This window comes from Rana temporaria, chromosome 6, assembly GCF_905171775.1.
Source record: "Rana temporaria chromosome 6, aRanTem1.1, whole genome shotgun sequence".
Taxonomy (NCBI): Eukaryota; Metazoa; Chordata; class Amphibia; order Anura; family Ranidae; genus Rana; species Rana temporaria.
In genome coordinates, this window is record NC_053494.1 from 28,051,227 (window position 1) to 28,074,783 (window position 23,557).

Consider the following 23,557-nt stretch of genomic DNA (forward strand, 5'->3'; position numbering starts at 1 on the left):
GAGGAAAGGGAGATTTACACGCATGTCTAAATCTATCCTAAGAAGTTTTCTATTGCAAAGAAGAATGGTTTCTATGGCAGCAGTCGGTGCTCAGTTATCATTTTTTTTTCCTTTTTACCCTATTGTGTACATGGTTATCCCTAACGAAGTAGTGAAAGATAGGGATGACTGTACCGGCACCTTTTACTAATTAAGGACCAGCGCACGACGATATACGTCGGCACAATGGCACGGAACAGCATATGGACATACCTGTATGTCCCCTTTAAGATGCGGCATTGTGAGCTCGACCTCTGGTCCCGCGGATTCGATGTCTGCGGAGATACCCGCGATCGTCTCACGGAGAGGAAGAACGGGGAAATGCTGATGTAAACAAGCATTCCCCATTCTTCCTAGTGACAGGACACTGATCATTGCTCGCTGTAATCGGGAGCGGTGATCAGTGTCCTGTCACACGTAGCCCATCCCCCCCTCCCACAGTTAGAACACATCCCTAAGACACACTTAACCCCTTCAGCGCCCCCTACTGGTTAACCCCTTTACTGCCAGTGTAATTTTTACAGTAATCAGTTTTATAGCACTGATCGCTGTATCAATGACAATAGTCCCAAAATGGCGTCAAAAGTGTCCGATGTGTCGGCCATAATATCGCAGTCACGATAAAAATCGCTGATCGCCGCCATTACTAGTAAAAAAAATATTAATAAAAATGCCATAAACTACCCCCTATTTTGTAGAACCTATCAATTTTGCACAAACCAATCAATAAACGCTTATTGCAATTTTTTTTTTTTTTTACGAAAAATATTTAGAAGAATACATGTCGTCCTAAACTGAGGAAAAATTTTTTTTTTATATATTTTTGGGGGATATTTATTATAAAATGTACAAAATATTGCTTTTTTTTTGTCGCTCTATTTTTGTTTGTAGCGCAAAAAATAAAAACCGCAGAGGTGATCAAATATCAACCAAAAGAAAGTTCCATTTGTGGGAAAAAAAGGACGCCAATTTTGTTTGGGAGCCACGTCGCAGAACCGCGCAATTGTCAGTTAAAGCGACGCAGTGCCGAATCGCAAAAAGTGCTCTGGTCTTTGGCCAGCTGGTCCTGGGCTTAAATAAAGCTGACCTCTAGGATAAGCAATTATTGTCTAAACACAAGAGTTACGTGTGTTCTTCTTAAATCTTGGTGTGCTGTGTGTATTTCTTCCAGACCTATGCAGTAATCCAGTGTGACACTTTGGGGGTTATTTACGAAAGGCAAATCCTCTTTGCACTACAAGTGTAAATTGCACTTGAAAGTGCACTTGGAACTGTAGATCCGAGGGGGACATGCAAGGAAAATAAAAAACAGCATTTTAGCTTGCACATGATTGGATGATAAAATCAGCAGCGCTTCCCCTTATTTCAGATCTACCCCTCTGATTTACAGCGATTGCACTTTCAAGTGAACTTTCAGTGCAATTTGCACTTGTAGTGCAAAGTGGATCTGCCTTTAGTAAATATCCCCCTTTACCTCTGTGCAGGAGCTTCCTGTAATAAAGACCACTCACTGCTGCCCTCTCTCTATGTGCAGGGTGACTGGTCTTGTCTCCGCCCCCTTCTGTAGTTGTCTGCTGGCAGCCTGTAGTGGGTGGGCCTTGCTGGGCCCCTCCCCCTGCTCTGGCTATGTACAGCACAGTGATATCACCACTAATCTACAAGGCAATAACTGGGTATGCCAAGGCATTTGGTGCACGCAAAGTAGATTTACATCCTTTATGGCTATTGAGGAATAGATTTAAATGAACGTTTTTGTGCCCCGGAGTTCACCTTTAACAATTTACTAATGGCAGCTCTTTTGCCATCCTGATACCTTTTTAATCTACCATATATATTCGAGTATAAGCCAACCCGAATATAAGCCGAGGCACCTAATTTTACCACCAAAAAAACTGGGAAAACGTATTGACTTGAGTATAAGCCTAGGATGTCCATCTGCATGGCCTCACTGTGCCTCACTTTGCCTCACTGTGTCCATGTGCATGCCTCACTGTGCCCATGCCTCACTGTGCCCATTCCTCACTGTGCCCATGACTAGACTTACAATTAACATGGGAATATATAGAAGGGGTGCCCAGCTTTGAAAAATCAGTGCTTCCCGGCCGTAGGTCCCCCAGACAGCAAACTTTGCACACTTGTAGAGGAGAACTGGGGCTACATGTGTCCAGGGGACCTACGGCCAGCCGGTACCGGGTCCCCAAAGTTACCTGAGAAATGACCGTTTAACATGGGAGTCTATGGAACGGTGCTCCGCGGCCGTAGGTCCCCCAGACAACAGTATAAGCCGATGGGTGCATTTTTTTAGCACAAAACAATGTGCTGAAAAACTTGGGGCCAGATTCTCATATCCTGGCGTAAAACTATGCGGGCGTAACGTATCTTGTTTACACTACGCGGCCGCAAGTTTTACGGGCAAGTGCTTGATTCACAAAGCACTTGCCTGTAAAGTTGCGGCGGCATAGCGTAAATCCTCCGGCGCAAGCCCGCCTAATTCAAATGATCCAGGTAGGGGGCGTGGATCATTTAAATTAGGCGCGTTCCCGCGCCGATCGTACTGCGCATGCGCCGTCCCTAAAATTTCCCGACGTGCATTGCGCTAAATGACGTCGCAAGGACGTCATTGGTTTCGATGTTAACGTAAATGGCGTCCAGCGCCATTCATGGACGACTTACGCAAACAACGTACATTTTTAAATTTCGACGCGGGAACGACGGCCATACTTAACATTGGTTGCCCCTCATATAGCAGGGGCAACTTTACGCGTCGCAAATGCTACGGAAACGTCGTAAATTCACTGCGTCGACCGCGCGTACGGTTGGGAATCTTGCGTAAATAGCTAATTTGCATAGACGACGGGGAAAACGACGTCGGCGACACCTAGCGGCGGGAAAAAAATTGCATCTAAGATCTGACAGCGTAAGAGCCTTACGCCTGTCAGATCTAATGGATATCTATGCGTAACTGATTCTAAGAATCAGTCGCATAGATACGACGGCCCAGATTAGGACTTACGATGGCGCAAATGGCGTTACGCCGTCGTAAGCCCTTTGAGAATCTGGCCCTTGGTTTATACTCGAGTATATACGGTACTTGTTGCTTCTGTTCATCCATTTTTCTTCTTTTTTTTTTAAAGGCAATAAAAGTCCATTATCTATTATTTTTTAAAATGTAGGTAGAGAGAGAAGGCTAGCCCCCCAATTGGTTGCTGCAGACAATAGCGCTATTATTTTGTGCAGTAAAATCGTTCGGCGTGTACTGTACATGTGTGACTTGAGGGTGTGAGTTGCTTTGGAATTTTTATTGACTGGTCCGTGGTTTAGGAAAACACCAAACACCATGTAGTTCCCCCATCGCCTTCCCGTGACCATCCAACCTCCACACCCCAAGCCTGCTTTATCTGTAGAGGTTTTCCTGCAGATAAGGTCACAGTCCCGTGTTCAGGGGGATCTGCGGAAACACACTGCTGGAATCCTATCCGGCCTCAGGAAGTAGGAGGACAGGATGCAGCAGCCTCATTGCTATAGACCAGGACCAGCTTGAAGACTCATCAAACCTCCAATTTGCACTGTACAGTCCAAATCTGCAGGGAAGGTTCGGCCTCTGTTTTAAAGGGCCAGCATCCATAAACTGCGTGTCGCCTCCTTTGCAGTGCATGGCACCTAAAGCTGGCTTTACACTAGTAAAATCTTCTTCCAAACGTTTGGTTTTAACCGCTTCAGCCCCGGACCATTTGGCTGCCAAATGACTGGGCCACTTTTTGCGATTCGGCAACTGCGTTGCTTTAACTGACAATTGCGTGGTCGTGCGACATGGCTTCCAAACAAAATTGACGTATTTTTTCCCCCACAAATAGAGCTTTCTTTTAGTGGTATTTGATCACCTTTGCGGTTTTTATTTTTTGCACTATAAACAAAAAAAGAGCAAAAATTTTGAAAAAAAAAAAAACAATATTTTGTACTTTTTGCTATAATAAATATCCCCCATTTTTTTCTCAGTTTAGGCCGATACGTATTCTTCTACATATTTTTGGTAAAAAAAAATTGCAATAAGCGTTTATTGGTTTGTGCAAAAGTTATAGGCCGGGATTCAGAGAGATTGTCTTATCTTTAGTGCGGCGTAGCGCATCTGATATGCGCTACGCCGACGTAACTTAGAGTGGCTCGTACTGTATTCAGAAAGGACTTGCTCCCTTTCTTATGCCGGCGTAACGTAAAATGGCCCGCCTAATTCAAAGTAGCAAGGCTGTGGGCATGTTGTATTTAAAGCGGATGTGCCACTAAAAAAATATATTAAAAGCCAGCAGCTACAAATACTGCAGCTGCTGACTTTTAATATAAGGACACTTACCTGTCCTGGAGTCCAGCGGTGATCGCAGCAGATGACGAGCCGATCGCTCGTCACCCTGCTGCTCCCCCCTCCATCCACGGTGAGGGAACCAGGAAGTGAAGCGCTCCGGCTTCACTGCCCGGTTCCCTACGGCGCATGCGCGAGTCGCGCTGCGCCCGCCGATTGGCTCCCGCTGTGTGCTGGGAGCCGAGTGTTCCCAGCATACAACGGGGGACGGACGGAAGGTAAGGAAAAAACCCGTCCTTTGCCCGTATCGTAGGGCCGGAAGTGGGTGCAAATACCTGTCTGTAGACAGGTATCTGCACCCCCCTCCCCCCTGAAAGGTGTCAAATGTGACACCGGAGGGGGGGAGGGTGCCGATCAGCGGGACTCCACTTTAGAGTGGAGATCCGCTTTAAATTAACCGTGACTGAATGTAAATGCATGGCCGATCGAATGGCGCATGTGCGCGCATGCTCACGATTATGTCGCAAATGCTCCCTAAGATACGTCGGCTCAATGCTTTAGACGTGAACGTAACCTACGCCCAGCCCCATTCACATACGACTTACGCAAACGACGTAAAATACGACACTGTTCCGACGTTTCCGACATCCATACCTTAACATGAATTACCCCTGCTTTATGAGGGGTAAACTTATGCCGGACATAAGCCTTACGTGAACTGTGTAGCTAAATCAGACGGGCGCAAGTACGTTCGTGAATCGGCGTTTCTAGGTCATTTGCATATTCGACGTGTAAATCTACGGAAGCGCCCCTTGCGGCCAGCGTAAATATGCACCCAAGATACGACGGCGTAAGAGACTTACATCGGTCGTATCTTGGCCAAATTCAGGCGTAACTGCCTTTCTGAATAAGCGCATAGATACGACGGCGCTCATTTGGACTTACGAAGGCGTATCTGGAGATACGCCGTCGTAAGTCCTTTCTGAATCCCGGCCATAGCGTCTATAAAATAGGGGATTGTTTTATGGCATTTTTATTATTAATCTTTTTTTTTTTTTTACTTGTTATGGCGGCGATCTGCGATTTTTATCGTGACTGCGACATTATGGCGGACACTTTTGGCTCTACTTTGGGACCATTGTCATTTATACAGCGATCGGTGCTATAAAAATGCACTGATTACTGTGTAAATGTGACTGACAGTGAAGGGGTTAACCAGTAGGGGCGCTGAAAGGGTTAAGTGTGTTCTAGGGAGTGATTCTAACGGTCACTGATAGCTGCTCCCGATGAGAGGGTGCAGACGTTCAGTGCTGTGTCACTAGGCAGAATAGGGAGATGTCTTGTTTACAAAGACTTCCCCCCGTCCTGACGTTCTGTGACCCGACCACGGGACACCGGCGGACATTTAGTCCGCGGGTCCCGTGGGTACGGTCACGGAGACCGCGGCGTGCGCGCGCCCGCTAGGAGGCAGGTTCAAAGCAATGTATATATACATTGCTTTGCCTGCCCGTGTCATTCTGCCCACGTAAATCTACGTGAGGCGGTCGGCAAGCGGTTAAGAGTCGTTTCCATTCGTGATATTTTTTTCAATTGCAATGGTGAGAAATGATGAAGGAGCAGGATGGAACTTTTTCCTTGAATGAGCGAGTTATGTTTGGTAAACGTTATTCGTCCCAAAACCGATTGTTAGAACCAAGCAGTACTTTCCAACGACAGTCATCAAATTTTCATATAAATGGGCTTTTGTTTTGTTTTTTTCTTTTTGTATTTCTTTGTATTCCAAGAAACGAAAAAAAAAAGACAAAGTGGTGATAGAATAACGGTCCTGAAATACTGGATTAATACATTTTCTGGATTAATACACTGGATCTTGGATGTGCTCCTGTGTGTCAGGCTTAGTAAACTCGGGTGCCAAACTTAACCTGCCCCATGCGTTGGTGTGAAAAGAGACAGTTTTGCCAAGTGCCTTGGGACTCGTCTACTGAGCCACCGATGGAGCCCATTGGCCAGATGCAGCACCACACTTTCATTTTAAAAAATTGCACCATTTTTTATAAGGAACCCACAATAGAGACAATTTTTTTTTTTTTTTTTTACATTTTTAAACAGTTTTATATCTATTTTAGTATTTATATACAACTCTCTTTTTTTTTTTTACACAAAGCTATTTTCAGTAAATTTAAAGTCTGCATGAATACATTCCTAACATTGCACATTATGGGCCAGATCCACAGAAGAATTACGCCGGCGTATCTATTGATACGCCGCGTAATTTCAAAGTTCCCGCGTCGTATCTTTGTTTTGTATCTACAAAACAAGATACGACCGCATCTCGGATCGATCCGACAGGCGTACGTCTTAGTACGTCGTCGGATCGTAGGTGCATTTTTCCACCGGCCGCTAGGTGGCGTTTCCGTCTAATTCCGCGTCGAGTATGCAAATTAGCTAGATACGGCGATCCACGAATGTACGTCCGGCCGGCGCATTTTTTTTACGTCGTTTGCGTTCAGCTTTTTCCGGCGTATAGTTACCCCTGCTATATGAGGCGTACTCAATGTTAAGTATGGCCGTCGTTCCCGCGTTGAATTTTGAATTTTTTACGTCGTTTGCGTAAGTCAATCGCGAATAGGGATTTGCGTAGAATGACGTCATCGTCGTAAACATTGGCTTGTTCCGGTTTATTTTCGAGCATGCGCACTGGGATACCCCCACGGACGGCGCATGCGCAGTTAAAAAAAAAACGTCATTTACGTCGGGTCACGACGTATTTACATAGAACACGCCCCCATCAAATCCATTTGAATTGCGCGCCCTTACGCCGCCAAATTTACACTACGCCGCCGTAACTTACGGCGCGCATTCTTTGAGGATTCGAAAAAAAAATGTAAGTTACGGCGGCATAGTGTATCAGAGATACGCTACGCCCGACGCAAATATGCGCCGATGTACGTGGATCTGGCCCTATACAACAAAAATATATATTTTTTTTTACGAAGCTCCACCTTTTATCACTAAAAAATAACCATCCTTGAGCTTCAGGCTGAAATTATGTCATCCGTCTGCTGCAAGCAGAAGGAAACATTTCCTCCGTCTCATCTACCTCAGTGATCAGAATGAAATTTTGTAACTTTTTAACAAGTCACAAGGTGGGAGGGTGCAGCAGGATCTGATTTGTGTCAGAAATTTGTGAACACAGCTAAGGACCATAGGGTCTAATCCAGAGGTGCCCAACCGCTAGCCCATTGCGCCCTCTAATGTGGCCCTCAACCTCCTGCTCTGGGATGGTGGCAAGCCTAGTTCGTGGGTTCCCGACCTGCCATCCCAGAGTATCGGTGAAAAGAATGGAGCTGGCGTTAGAGGAAGCATGAGGCTGTAGTAGAGAGCAGAGCCCATGCTTCAATTATAGTGCCGGCGTTCTATTGAGAAGTGCCTCCCATCAAATAGTGCCCGCGCAGGATGGAGCCGCACTCCAGCTGATTGGTCGATCAGCTGGAGTGACGTGACAATGGCGCAAGCGCACATCACAGGAGGCAATTGTCGGCGAGAGAGGGAATTTCACGGACACTATTGAAAGCAATATACAGAGTGGAGGGACACCGTAGTTGTTACATTATGCCTCGCTGTTGCAGGGCGGCTTGTGGCTGTGTTGAAGGGCGGGTTTTGTCTGTGTTGCAACCCGCCCTTAAGCCGTGTACACACGATCGGTTTGTCCGATGAAAACAGACCTGTTTTCATCGGACAAACCGATCGTGTGTGGGCCCCATCGGTCTTTTTTTCCCATAGAACACGTTTTAATTTTTTTCCTATGGATAAAAAAAACGATAGAAAAAAACGATCGTCTGTGTGGAACGCCATCAGAGAAAAATCCACGCATGCTCAGAATCAAGTTGACGCATGCTCGGAAGCATTGAACTTTTTTTCGGCTCGTCGTCGTGTTTTACGTCACCGCGTTTTGGCACGGTCGGATTTTTGACTTGTGGTGTGTAGGCAAGACTGATGAAAGTCAGCTTCATCGGATATCCGATGAAAAAATCCATCGGATTAGATTCCATCAGATATCCGATCGTGTGTACAGGGCTTTAGACACAGACAACAGGCACTGATCAAAACACTAAAGCCGCCGTGCAACATTGACCAAAGCCGACCTTGAGCAGACTGAAACCCCTGCCCCACAACTGCGAGGCACAATATGAAAACGACGGTGTCCCTCCGCTCTGTAGCTTTCGTTATATTCTCTCTGCCTGCTTTGGACGCAGTTGCTGCGCACTAGTGCAGGGTTCAAGGGGTAAAGCAGGCAATGAGGAGGTGATACAACGCTTCCTCACTGCTAGGGTGACCACATTTCCAAACTACCATTCAGGGACACCCTCCCTTCCCAAAAATCAGATTGTGCTGTAACGAATCACAGCACAGTGATTGGACACAGGAGGCGGGATTTATGATTTCTCCAATCACAAGCAGGGGGCGTGATTGTGCTCAGGACGAGTACTGTCAGTGAGTGATGTGGCAGCCTTTTTTGGGGGCATCAGATTGGCCCGGGGGCTGGCTGTGTCAGTTTCATTCCAGGACACTGTATTGTCCTGGAATGAATGTGCCCGGGACAGACCTGCAGAATGCGGGACTGTCCCGGGCAATCCGGGACATGTGGTCACCCTACTCACTGCCCATCGGATGCTCTCTGAAGAGTGATATGGGCCGCAGATCGCTATTCATAGACTGAAGCAAGTGTGAACGATCCCTTTGGACCCATCCATGCCTGTTCACATGTTCGGTTGCATCTTATTTGTTATTAGTGATTATTAGTTATTTTAGTGAAATACAATGGTACCATGTGTTTTGTTTTTCATTTGTGGATTGCTCTGCCTTTTCCCGGTCAGCGCCATGCTTGGTAGCCCAATCTGTTTTCTTTTAAAGGTCACTAAATACTCACACAGCCGGGGTCTTCCAAGGCTGGAGGCAACTCGTAAGTGCTGTCAGGTTAAGAGAAAATGAAAAATAGGCCGTCCAATTACTGCGTCCTCCTGTGTCCTATAACGCTTAGCCGTGGATATGACTCTGTGTTTCCTGTCTGGCTGCCCCAGGTCAGAAAAAAAACGGCTTTTTCCCTCTTGCAGCAAATTCTTTAGGCTGATTGTAAACGACATAATATCTTTAGTAATTTACTGTAATGGCCGATCTCAAGATGACGTTTTACTGCAGGAGAATGTAATGCAGATATATCCTTACCGTAGTCTACCGTAGTGATCGCTTTATTTGTAAGGCTTCATTTCCATGGATGTTTTTGGACGTTTTTACAGCCACTTTTCTGAGCGTTTTTTGCAGCTTAAAAACATCTCTCCAAGTTAGTCTATGGCCTCATGCCCACCATGACGTTTTTGAGCTGTAGATGGCTGAGCCGTTTTTAGGCTGCAAAAAAAAACCAGGACCAGTGCGTTCTGAAGCTCCAGTGTTAGAGCTGTAAAAACGTTAGACGTTAAAAAACGCTCAAAAACTTGCAAAAACGCTACCGCTGCGTTTTTGAGCTCCAGCACATAATCCATCAAGAAACTTGGTGGCAGAGCTTTTTTGCAGAGGAAAACGGTCGTGTGTACGTTTTTCATCGAGGAAAGTGGAAACTGTCGAGGAACTCGACGAGAAAAAAAGAGAACAAGTTCTCTTTTTCCTCGACGGGAGTCTCAATTTCCTTGTCGTGTTCCTCGTCGGGCTGGTTTTCGACGAGAAACTTGAGCGTGTGTATGCTAAGAAACCCGCGCATGCTCAAAATAAAGTATGAGACGGGAGTAAAAGTAGCGTTTGTAATGGAGATAGCACATTTGTCACGCTGTAACAGACTGAAAAGTGCAAATCGTCTCCGACCAAACTTTTACTTAACACGCAGTAGCATGAGATTAGCAAAAGCAGCCCCAAGGGTTGTGCCAGCGGAATCGAACTTCCCCTGCCATTGTATGTGTTGTACGTCACCGCGTTTGAGAACGAGGAGATTTTGTCTTGACAGTGTGTACGCAAAGCAATCTTGTCGAGTTCCTCGACAAGCCTAACAAGGAACTCGTCGAGGAAAACGATGTGTCTCGCCCGACGAGTTTCTCGGTCCTGTGTACGAGGCCTCTGACTTATTCTCTTTGTGTGTGTGTGTGTGTAACTTGAGCTATTGAGCACTGTAAACAACATGTGTTTACAACAAAAGAGCAAAGCAGATACAGGATATCACATGTAAAGAAGTCTCACCTGCTGCCTGTAAATCGGAATAAGAAATATTCAGTATTCAAAATTTTACCTGGTGAAAAAATTAGAAAATATATCTTGACGTTTTGACCAAAATTAATAAAAAATAATAATATATACAAAACCAATGTACATTTGTTTGCTCATTTAAAGTGGTTGTAAACCCTTTACAACCACTTTTACCTACAGGTAAGCCTAGATTTAGGCTTACCTGTAGATGCAAGAAATATCTCCCGAACTTAAAAGGTTTAGGAGATATTTACAAATGAGACAGGCGCCCATGTCTACAGCACACTTTAGAAACGGCGATTGTGCCGTTTCTAAAGGAGATCGTGCCATGACTGGCGGCTCCTGCGCGCATGCACAATACCTGCCTCTTTCCTGTTTTTGGGAGCAGGTGACCTCCCATGATGCAGTACTCGGGTCTAGTGAGTGAGTGAATTACTTATATAGCGCTACAAATGCGAACTAAATCGCCTCAAGGCGCTTGTTTCCACCCGGTGTCATCCTGATCCTTCAGAAGAGGTGGGTCTTATGTTTTTTACTAAAGGCCCGATGGTTTTCCTCCATTCTGATGTTGGTGGGTAGCGCGTTCCATAGCCATGGTCCTTGAACTGCAAATCTTCGTTCTCCCTTCGATTTGTAGTGGGACTTTGGGACGTGGAGGCGGTTTTGGTTAGTTGATCGGAGAATACGATTGGGGATTGTAACGGTCTTCCATTCCACCAACCACGACAGCTTATCCGACACTCCACAATCCAGCAGACAGGACCCATTGGATTTTCCCCAGAAATAACGAGACAGACAGCTCTGTTACTGGTTCCAAAATGAATGAATACTTTTAATGGTACCTTAGCTTTCTTATATACAGTTACAAAGCATGCTACAGTAGTTACAGGAACAAAGACACACACCACCCACCACATCACACAATGGGCTTCATACACATTCTTTTAGATAATGACATTCAGATGAATTAATTATCCCCCAAACGTCCTGACTCTGACAATAAGCTTTTCACCTGCATAATACACATTCCTATGTCAGACATTCTGTCTCCGACAATAAGCTATTCACACCTGATACACAATACACAGATGTCTGACCTTTAGAGGGTGCTCAGTTACATTCCACATCTATCATCAATAGACGTTTCACACAAAACAGTGTCATTAGCATACACAATGAAATGGTCTGTAGAAGCAGACCTAATTAGCACAATGGAATATCCTAGGAGCCAGTCTCAATTAACACCTCAACAGTATGTGTGTCCACATGAATGAATACTGTCCTATTGACCTGTTGTGGTCAGAATTAACCACCTGTAATATCTCAAGATATCCTGCAATATATGAATTATCATTAATGTCCCATCTCATGTAATCCGAGATATCAGTTCTCAGTCATCCTATACCCAAAAGGGACTCCCGTTACAGGGATGTTGTGTTTAATTTTCTTGCATAAGTATTGGGGAGCGTTTCCTTGTGTGCATTTGTGGGTGAGGCAGAGGGTCTTAAATGTGACCCGATCCTTTACGGTTAGCCAATGGAGGGTCCTCAGGGATGGGGTAAATGATTCCCATGGTTTCTTCCCCGTTACCAGCCTTGCTGCGGTGTTCTGGACAACTTGTAGGCGTGAAATTTTGTATTTAGGTAGACCTAGGTGGAGGGAGTTTGCGTAGTCTAGTCGGGAATTGATGATTGTTCCGACTACTACTGCTGTGTGTTCTTCCGGGATGAAGGGGATGAGTCTACGCAGTAGACGAAGAAGATGGTGGGATCCGCTGACTACTGATCCTATTTGTGCGTCCATCGACATCTCAGAGTCAAAGATGACTCCGAGACTTTTGACTTTGGTGCTTGGGGTGATGATCTGTCTAGTGGTCAATTGCAGGCCTGAACACCATCATGTTAGGTGAAGGACGATGCCATCAACCATGTGTAAGATGCTACACCATATGAGCTTACACAGGGGCTGAATGGAGTGGCGGTGGGGTCATGGGGAAAGTAAGTTGAGTCAAGGGTGGGCCTTAAAGAGAACCTTTCACTTTTTTCTTAATGGACAACATTTAAAAACACTGGGTGAGAGTAATTTTGCAAGCAGCTAGTGTTTCCAAACTGTCTCGTGGGCACCAGACTTGGCTTCCACCACTCCTGGAAGTGCCATGTGATGTGCCATCTGCCGCGGGAGCTTTGTCAGAATCTCAGCGGTTCATTAGCACAAGCTGTGCTTGTTGTCCCACTCTAGCATAATTGACAGCCATTATGTATCTGCAGGGTTTAGTGATCTGGCTATTACCCAGTGGCTAATTTGGGCTTTCCTCGCGGGCAACTCAACTCTGGTTTTCTCGAACATTTTTTAAGAATTGTCATGTTTGAGATGCGAGAGGCATATGGGCTGGTTGGTAATATATGCACATGTAGAATGAACACTGATTACACTCTGCACAGCTTCAGATTTATTGTTGGTATAACACTGAATCTAATTCCATTCTGTTTGTTTTACTTGAGCCGTATTTTCAAAATTCTGCAAGGCTGTATTCAAACGACAGCTTTTTGCGAATATGAGCAAAATCGCACAATTGTACATGCATTCGTGAAAAGTGCAAAGAAAGCGTGTTACGTTTGCGGTGCTATTCATTGTCAATGACACCAGAATGTGCCAAGCAGATGCGCAGTTAAAAAAAAAAAAACGTGCAAAGCCCGAAGCTCAAAAAGATAAACAAGATACTTTGCCACGTTTCTCGTGGGTAGGGCAGCCAATTGGCAAGAATGGGCTTTTCTATGCGCGTAGCACATCAACAAGCAAAAGAAGTACCGTATTTATCGGCATATAACACGCACAGGCATATAACACGCGCCTTCATTTTAAGAGGGAAGTTTGAGGAAAAAAAATTAAATTTTAAATGAAGAACTGAAGCAAAATAAGTGTCAGTGCCCATCAATGCAGCTTGATCAATGCCCATCTGTAGCCTCACAATTGCCCATCAATGCAGCTTGATCAATGCCCATCTGTAGCCTCACAATTGCCAATCAATGCAGCTTGATCAATGCCATCTGTAGCCTCACAATTGCCAATCAATGCAGCTTGATCAATGCCCATCTGTAGCCTCACAATTGCCCATCAATGCAGCTTGATCAATGCCCACCTGTAGCCTCACAATTGCCAATCAATGCAGCTTGATCAATGCCCATCTGTAGCCTCACAATTGCCCATCAATGCAGCTTGATCAATGCCATCTGTAGCCTCACAATTGCCCATCAATGCAGCTTGATCAATGCCATCTGTAGCCTCACAAAATTTTTTTAAACCAGCTCTCTTTTTTCTCGTCATGTTTCCCGCCGCGAAAAACGGTTGTGTGTATACTTTTCCGAGGGGAAAAAAACTTGCATGCTCAGAATCAAGAATGCAGCCCAAAGGGTGGCGCTATTTGAAAGGAACTTCCCCTTTATAGTCCCGTCGTACGTGTTGTACGTCACGGTGCTTTGGTCGGACATTTTTTTGCATGAACCTGTGTATGCAAGTCAGGCTGGAGAGGAATCACGTCGGGAAAAACTTTGGTTTTTTTCCTGCCCGAGAAAAATGGTTGTGTGTACGAGGCATAAGTCTTCGTGGTCTTCCATGGATTTGGAATAGGCATACTTGTTACAACATGCTAACTAACTACTGCTGACCATGTGTTCTATATATACTCGTCTTTGGATCCACAGATTACAACACTCTTTTGGCAGAAAATCGTATATATTCTTTATGAGAGCATGATGACGGGGATGCTTTTATGAGTCATGTGTCCAAGGTATCATTGAACATGAGCCAATACATCACATTGCCATGGTCTTGCCATGTGGCCTAAATTCTTTGAAATCTTGTACAGATGTAAGATCATCACTCATTGCATATCTAAACCCAGAAACAAAAATCTTATATATTGCGGTCTACAGGAAAGTCAGGACGCTCTCTACATTGCAGATAGAGAAAGGAGATGTGTGTTAGTGGGTGTCCTGACTCTCCTGTAATCCAAGGGAGGGGGCGAGCACGACACTCCACACCAGGGAGAAAGCCTTGCATTACTGTGTGGAGTTACAGACAGAAGAACAGGAAGTGAGGACATTTAAAAGCAAAACACGCTACTGTGCATTGCTTTCCTAGAGAAGGGTCAGGTGTGGTTTCTTTTGCGCAGAAGAGCTTTGGAAGCTCATTCAAATTAATGTATGCCTTAACACAAAGCATGTTACCAGGTGCGTATTGACAACTCATGGGGCCAACAGGCGATAGGAGAGCATAGGGGCCCCCCTGTGTCACCGCCCACACTCAAGTAACACCCACACAAAGCCTACATATTGCACTGCCCACATTACATGCGTTTGTCACAGAATTTCTCTATTCTATGTTCAAAATAAATGTTTAATAAGTTAAGTAATATATACTTTTACATCAAAAGTGCAACAATGCGACATTTCCAAAATGAAGGTTTTGATAAACTAACACAATGTAACAGGTGCACTCCATGTACTACCTCCTGCACAGCGCATCTGCTGCAATGGTAATGCAATCATAAAACTCCTATCTTTTACAGGCAATGGGCCTCTATTTGGGAATAATAGAAGACAGAATTCTGAGACATTTCCAGGAACAGATCTGCGACTGTCTCTGCAAATCTAAGAGTGCTGTTAACTCGGACATGCCAGGGTGCCCCCTTTCCCTTCATTAGCTGGACATTTGCAGCAAGTTGCAGTAATAGTTGTCAGACCTTAAAGCTGTGGCCCCTGGGCCACATGTGGCCTGCAAAGCCCTCTGATGTGGCCGGCGACCTCCTGCTCTGGGGTGGTTCAGAATAGAATAGAATACTGTTATTAAAGGTCATTTTATTACTAAAATCACAGTATATATATGGGCAAATCTGTTCTCCAGTGGTTACTGTGCTGCTTTCAAACTGATCTGAGTTTACCTGCACTGAGCCATAGACCTCTGTTATTACTTGCGAGTTTGGTGAGCTTACTGAAAGTGTACCAAACCTGCAGAATATAATAGAACTCAATTGTAAAGTGCAGGAAAGCCAAAAGGTACACTGCGTTGCACCCAAAGTGTGGGAAAAACCACAACGCATCAGTGTGAAAGCAGCATTGGGCCCCCTTCACACGGTCAGTCTGACCCAATTCGACCCTCCATGCACCTCCAAGGAGTGGCAGACATAACCCGACTTGTGTCCTACCTCCAATCCCATAAAAAAAAAGATATATGCAGAGCGGACACGGACATCCCGTCCACTGACATCCCGTTCACTTGCTCTGCTCATTGTGAGTGAGTGAGAAACTTATATAGCGCAACACGTGCAAACTGAATCGCCTCTGGGCGCTTAGTATCCTTTCCCTACTGTACTTTTGCCCTCAGAAAAGATGGGTTTTGAGTTTTTTTCTGAAGGCCAGGTGATTCACCTCCAACCGGATGCTGGTTGGTAGAGCGTTCTATAGTTTAGGTCCTTGGATTCCAAATCTTCGTTCTCCTTTTTGGACTTGTATCTGGCTTTGGGTATCTGGAGTAGATTTTGGCTGGTGGATCGCAGAACGCAATTGGGGTTGTGACATTTTAATTTTTCACATAGATATTGGGGATGCATTTCCTTGAACACACTTATGCGTTAGACAGTGTGCCTTGAAAGTGATTCTGTCTTTTACTGGCAACCAATGAAGGGATCTCAGTGAGATTGATTCCCATGTTTTTTTCCCAGTCACGAGTCGAGCGGCCGTATTTTGAACGACTTGCAGACGAGTGATTTGGTATTTTGGGAGTCCGAGGTAGAGGGCATTTGCATAGTCGAGTCTGGAGTTGATAATTGTACCCACCACGACTGCTATGTCTTCTTTCGGGATAAAGGGAATGAGGCTACGTAGTAGGCGCAGCAGATGGTGCGATCCGCTGACTACTGACCCTATTTGTGCATCCATTGTCATGTAGGTTTCAAAAATTACTCTTTGGTGCTAGGGGTGATGGTTTGTCCCAGAATGGGCGGCGGTGTCCATATTGGTGCGGGAAGTCTCTTTCGGTTGGCGTGAAACAGGAGAAGTTCTGTTTTTGAGCCGTTGAGTTTAAGGTAACTCTCCGTCATCCAATTTTCTATCAAAGTAAGGCATTTCTCTAGTCCGAGATAATGATCCTTATTGTTGCAGATGCGAAAATATAGTTGCGTGTCATCCGCGTAGGAGTGGTAGAGTAAATTCTGGTTACTGATGATTTCAAAAAGAGGGCGGAGATAGATATTGAATAGTACGGGCGACAAGGGGGATCCCTAGGGGAATCCGCATGACACCGTGCGTTTTTCAGAAGTGAAAGGACCCAGTTTCACTATTTGAGATCGGTTTTCCAAGAAGGAGGAGAACCAGGGTAAATCCGAGACAGCGACCCTAGCTACTTCAGCTAGGCGAGTCAGCAATAATTTGTGGTCTACAGTATCAAATGCTGCGCTTAGGTCCAACAGTATCAGAAGACAAGATTCTCCTTCGTCTGCTGCTTCGAGAGCGTCATCCCATATTTTGAGAAGTGCTGTTTCAGTTCCGTGACCAGGACGGAAACCCGATTGGAATGGATCGAGTAATTTGTGGGTGTTTAAATGCTGTTGTACAACTTCTTTCTCCATAACCTTGGAGAAGACATTTAGGCCTGTTATGGGTCGACGATTGTTTGGGTCTTTGGGGTCAAGAGCGTTTTTTTTTAGAATTGGTTTAATTATGCCTTGTTTCAGCAAGGTTGACACCATGCCTTCCTTGAATGACTGACTGGTTTATGAGGTACGTGATCGCCGGTGCCACAATATCGACACATTCATTCAGCAGTTTGGTGGGGATAATATTAGGCGCTGTGCTGTCTCGCAGAGTACTAATGATTGTTTTAGTGGTGTCGATGGGGTTAAGAGTGAATTTAGTTGATTGCGGTATATTTGTGTGGATATTAGCTTTTTGGTTTAAAGGGGAGTCAATGGGGGATCTATTTTGCTAAATTATTTCACTGATTTTTTCAATTCAATAAGTCGCTTAAGTGGCCCTTACTCTTCAAAATGTTTGGCACTTCTGCAAAGGGTCTGAGCACTTTGTGGAAGTTGCTGTAGATCAGGTAGTCCCAGCAGTTGCTCGGGCTCTCTGTGCTGTCCATGGTGTCCAGTGCAGTTTAGCACACATTCATTAGCACTGCACATGAAGCCAGATTAAGGGTTTGAGTCTCTGCGAGTCTATGGATACTCTTATGTAGTAAACATATTCCAGGTGCAGACAAATGCTAAGATGCATGAATTATTCATATTTGCATGGCTGCTAGGTGTCTTCAGGGCAAAATATGGAAATTTCCTGTATCAGCACTCGAACCTCTACCACAAAAGATTTGGTGAATTTATAAGATGGGAAAAAAAAATCGATGAATATTGGGGTCTAAACTGGCATATGACCACCATGTGGCTAGAGTGCAAGCTATCAGGCTCCACCAGGCCAGATTCCACTGACCTTCTCATTGATTTCTTGGGTGTGGCCCCACTCTTTCCTCTCAATTTCACTGTATGAACCACAGGTCTATTTCCACTTGGTCAGTAACTATTCCAAAAAGATAGAGAGAAATCACTGCTCTTGGATACTAATCAAAAAAGTCACCTGATCCAAAGCCACGGGTGCTGGCAATGCATGGAATGATGCAAAAATGGAGGAAAAACCTTCTGGACAGCCGCACTCCAAAAATGTATTGCTTTTATTATAAAAATCTAAAAACACACAAAAAGCAAGCCACAGCAGACGGGGTAAAAACTGACGCGTTTCACACCAAACTTTAGTGCTTATTCATAGCTTATTCCAAAAAGATAACATTTGTTACTTGAGAAAATGTTGACTGTTTTGTGCTGACGTTCTTATGGATACAATATCTCCTTTTTTTTATCCCCCTTTAGATCTTGTTGCCAATAACACAGATGCAGTGGAATATTTTGCAAGTACTACCTTAGGGGCTCAGTTCACCATGGCTGTCACCCCCAAGACCATGCTTCGAACACCAGCATCCAGTGGACCAGCAAACAAGACAGCTGCGCCTCATCCTCCACCTCCAAAAGATGTCAAAAAACAACATAGTCCTCTGAAAGGCATATCCGTAAGGCCTGCCAAAGTCCAGGCACCGCAAGGAGGTGCAAATGTCAGTGATGCAAATCATCCTCGTTATCAGCAAAGAAGCTCAACTCCCTATGAGTCTCAGCTTAATTCTACCAAGATGCCATTGACTGCCAGGAGCCATTCATTGAGTGATTCCCATCAAAAGCGACCAGTTATTAGAAAAGGGCCAATGGTACCCAGCAAAGCCAAAACAGTTCCAAAATTTCCAATTAAAAACCCTTCTGCAAGATATCAAAGCCTTCCACATTTACATCATAAAAATGTCACATCAAAACCCGTAACAGGTCAGTTGAGAGACTCCAATATTACCGCTGGCTCAACAGGGCTGTCAATCGGCACCATACCTCAGCGGACTGCCAACATACTTCTGAGAAACACTATTAAATCTGGCCAAAAAGGCACGCCATTTCCGCCTGATAGGGTTAAACAGTTTCCAGTGGCATTACAAGCAGTAACACAGATGGGTAGGCAGCTGAAGGAAAAATCAAGTAACACATCAGTTCTGCTCAATACCCTTGTAAATCAGAATTCTAGCTTCCTCACTAACAGCCTTCAACATATGGCTCAGTCTTCTAATTCCACCTTTACAACTGTAAAAGAGGCTGTGTTGTATGAACTAAATTCTCTGAATACCCAGGACCATCTATCGAATGCTGAAAATGTGACTTCTGTGCCCGAAGCCGATCGGCACAACGATGTCTCAAGAGCTGGACTTTTAAGAAAGGTAAATCGGCCAGATGTACATGATTCCAAAGTCATGCAAGAGTTAAAATCCAAAGTTAATGTAAAGATACCAGACATAAATATATTTAACAACACAAACCTGAGCTTAACAGAACTTTCTAGACTTGCCCAAAAAGACAGAGTTCAGTCCCATCCAGAATTAACCACGGAGACCAGCGTCGTTGGACTTGCACAGATTGATGTTTTGGCCACTCAGGCTGTAAGGACTTCTGGTAATGTAAGTTATTTAAGTGACAGTTCTCAAGGATCTGTAGAAACAGCAACAGAAATCCATAGTCGATTCATGACGGGGGTAGCTGCACAAGCCAAAAGAGAAAAAGACCAGACTTTGCCGGGCACGACAGAGGGCCACCAAATTCACAGCAATATGACACATTCCCATAAACACAGACACCCAGTTGTAGAGTCACTTAGCCAAAATGATACCAAAACCATATCTCAACATAAAGGCACAGCCCATGATAGAACAGTTCCTTCAGAGCCAAACAGACATCATCAGAAACACTTACACAACCACACCCAACAACACGCACATAGCCACCATAAACACCACTCAAACCACCATTTGAAAAGGAATCACGTTTCACAGACTCCGGTACACAATAGTGAACAAGAACAGCCAGGTTTAACCACTCCGATGAAACCAAGGCAGTCTAACTCACAGCAGCTTCACACAAAGATGGTAACATCTACCCAGAGACATATTTATAACCAAAATGATACCCACTTTAGTACTAGGCTATCAGATTCCTCCGATATAGGAGGTCTGAAGGAGAATGAGATAGGGTCTGTAACAGCAGGACTTTCAGGAATATCCGGAACAGCTAGTCCAAGGCTGACTACCCAGACTATCTTTGACAGTCAGTCTGAACTGACAACACAGTCCCAAGACCCCACTACACATTTCTCCATTTCTGTAACAGACAGTCAAACTGAAGTTCACAAGCTAAACCTCCTGGAAGAACAAGGTAGACAAACGGAAGCATATCCCAGCCTACACACTAAACCATTCATACACAGACATTCAGAATCGCACGCAAGGTACCACGTGACCCAAACAACAAAATACAATGTAACCACACACCTTCAAGTAGCAGCAACTGAACAGCCTCAGTTAGATCTCACCCCACTCACTACACAGAACCAATCAGGCACTCGTACAACCCAAGAGGAGCTAACCACACCCACGCAGGAGCAGCAAACCATAAAGAACCAGACAAATCGAACTTTTCTGGGTTCCCCAAAGCTAAGCACATCAGAAGTCGGTTTAACCACCCAAACTCAGTCTAAGTTACTCTCACAGACCCAACCAGAGCTTTCTACAGAGCAGGATTTTTCCACAAGGGCCTGGTCAACGATGTCCACCCAAGAACCTCCTAACCTAACAACAAAAAGCCCACTGATGCCTACTACTGTAACAATGCCTTATCTGATCACACCATCCCAGCCAGAACCGACAAGAAATAATCTGCCAAATTCTGGAACATTAGCATATGTTAATACAACTCAACCAGAACCAATCACTGATAGCCACTTGAAAGGAAATGAAAGAACAGAATTCTCCACCATTACAGGGCCAGTCATTAACAATGCTCTGGACTCTACTTATCAAACAAAACCAATCCCAAATGGCCCCATGGAACTTGGTAATTACACAGCGCCAATCACAGACTCAAGATCTTCCACACAGAAAGAATTCATGACAAAGACCAAGACAGTCTTCCCAACAATGCCAGAGCTAATTACAAAGGTCACCACTGAATCAACGAATATCACAGGACCATTTCTACAGGGTGAGATGAAAACCAACTCTCAGGTGGAACCAGTCACAAAGCGTAAGGATGAGTCCACTGCACAAAATGAACCAGCATCTAGGAGAGATTCTACTACAAGACACAAACCAACAACCGTGACCCATCTCACCACAAAATCAGAATGGGTCACAGATGAAATGGATACCCAGAAACAAACCACGCCAACCCCAGATACTCATACAGGATCAACCAAACAAATAGAACCAATTACAAACAGGAAGATGGGATCAACTACACTGTTGGAGTCTACCTCTGAGAATTTAACAGATTCCACAGACACAGAGCCAATCACAAGGTATGTAGCAGAACTTGACACAGAAAAAGAACCAACCACTGCAAACAAAATGGAATCATTCACACAAACAAGTTTCACAAGCCACAGTGGCGGTAAAAAAGAGCCAGCGATTCAGATTGAGATTGGAATAATCAACCAAACAGAATTGATCCCCAAGATGTCATTTAAGCCAACTGTATCCTATCCTCGTGGAGCTACATCTCACAAAGGGCTAATGCAATCTACACCGTCAAATGCTGGAACATCTACATATCATCAGTCAATCACATGGACTGGACCAGAGTTGACCACGAATGTTAATGAAAAAGCTGACATGCAAACTCCTGGAGACCAAACTGTGGACATGTATGCACCAACAGAAAGGACCTCATTTACCAACCATGCCAACGTACCCGAGTATAGGACAGAAAGCCCTGCCCCAGCAACAACAGGTGGACCGCATGGCTACACTCAAAATGGTGTTCACTATTCTAAAACAACACCAGCTTGGGATGTGGAAGCATATCATCCTACATCAAGACTTCCTTCGGACCAGCGTCAGGATCACGCAACTGCAGTGAAAAATGATGGATCCGAGTCTCCTAGCTCAACGAAATCGGTGACTTCACCACAATCCAGCACCTTCACCCCCCAGACGCTTAGTGAGATGATGTCTTCACCTTCTGGGAGAGACAGAATCTTCATCGTAGATGAACAACCACCGGTCTTTAAAGGTCAGTTGTGAAATTTCCTCCACGTTGACGAGAACCTTTTTTTTTTTTTTGTGTTGGCCTTTTTCTTTTTATTTCTCAGCAGAGATGTCTCTAAGAATAGTTCAGCAGATGCTTTTTGTTTACTGACCTTTTTCAAAAAGATAATTCATTGAGATATCAAGACGGGTTTCTCAAATTGTAGGAATTGAGAAACGACTGCATTTGTAACGAAGTCTTGAGACATTTTCAGATAGAGCAGAAGAATATTTCCATCGTGAAAAAGTCATTTGTGTCTGATTCTATGCAAAATGAGAGTATGCAGTAGACATTGGGCCAGATCCTCAAAAGGGATACGCCGGCGTATCCCTGTTTCTATCTTTGGAACTGATCCACAGAATCAGTTTCCAAAAGATAGGCAGAAGATCCGACATGTGTAAGGGACTTACACTGTCGGATCTTAGGATGCAGTACCGCATCCGCCGCTGGGGGCATTTTGAGTCGAAATGCCGCTTTGCGTATGCAAATAAGCACTTACGGAGATCCACGAATCGGTTTAGCTTCGTGAAATCTCCGTAAATACGAACGTTGCAATCGTAAAATTAGGGCTGCTTTTACAAAGTGTAAACTGTTTACACCTTGTAAAAGTAGACCCTTCTTACCCGCGACACTGTTATTTTTTTTTTTTTTTTTTCCGCCGTATCTTTTTTTTTTATCTCCGTAAATACGAACGTTGCAATCGTAAAATTAGGGCTGCTTTTACAAAGTGTAAACTGTTTACACCTTGTAAAAGTAGACCCTTCTTACCCGCGACACTGTTATTTTTTTTTTTTTTTTCCGCCGTATCTTTTTTTTTTCCCGACGCAACTTTTTTTTACCCGGCGCGATTCTCAAAACTCGGCGTAACGTAAAAACGCGCTATGCACGTCGGGAAAATGACGTCGTGAGCATGCGCAGTACGTCCGGCGTGGGAGCGCGCCTAATTTAAATGGGACTCGCCCCATGAAAATAGGAACGCCTTGCGCCGGACGGATTTAAGTTACACAGCCGAAAATTTCTAGGTAAGTGCTTTGTGGATCGGGCACTTAGGTAGAAATTTTGCGGCAGTGTAACTTAAATCAGAATATTTAAGTTACGGCGGCTCTTTGTGGATCTGGCCCATTGAACCTAATGCCGCATACACACGTTCGGAATTTCCTATGGAAAAAGTCAGACATATAGCCAGATTCAGACAGAGTTAAGCCGACGTATCAGTAGATACGCCGTCGTAACTCTGAATCTGCGCCAACGTAAATTTAAGTGTATTCTCCAATTGAGAT

The 23,557-nt window shown here is 44.6% G+C and overlaps 1 protein-coding gene across 2 annotated transcripts in view; it reads left to right on the forward strand.

The window, feature by feature from the left end:
• The window catches only part of LOC120943303 (mucin-17-like), an 82,341-nt gene that overhangs the window by 15,836 nt on the left and 42,948 nt on the right, over nt 1-23,557 (forward strand). For both annotated transcript variants that reach the window (XM_040356522.1, XM_040356521.1), the window contains exon 2: nt 18,480-22,262. In XM_040356522.1, coding sequence (XP_040212456.1) covers nt 18,480-22,262 — 3,783 coding nt within the window. The remainder of the gene's footprint in view (nt 1-18,479; nt 22,263-23,557) is intronic.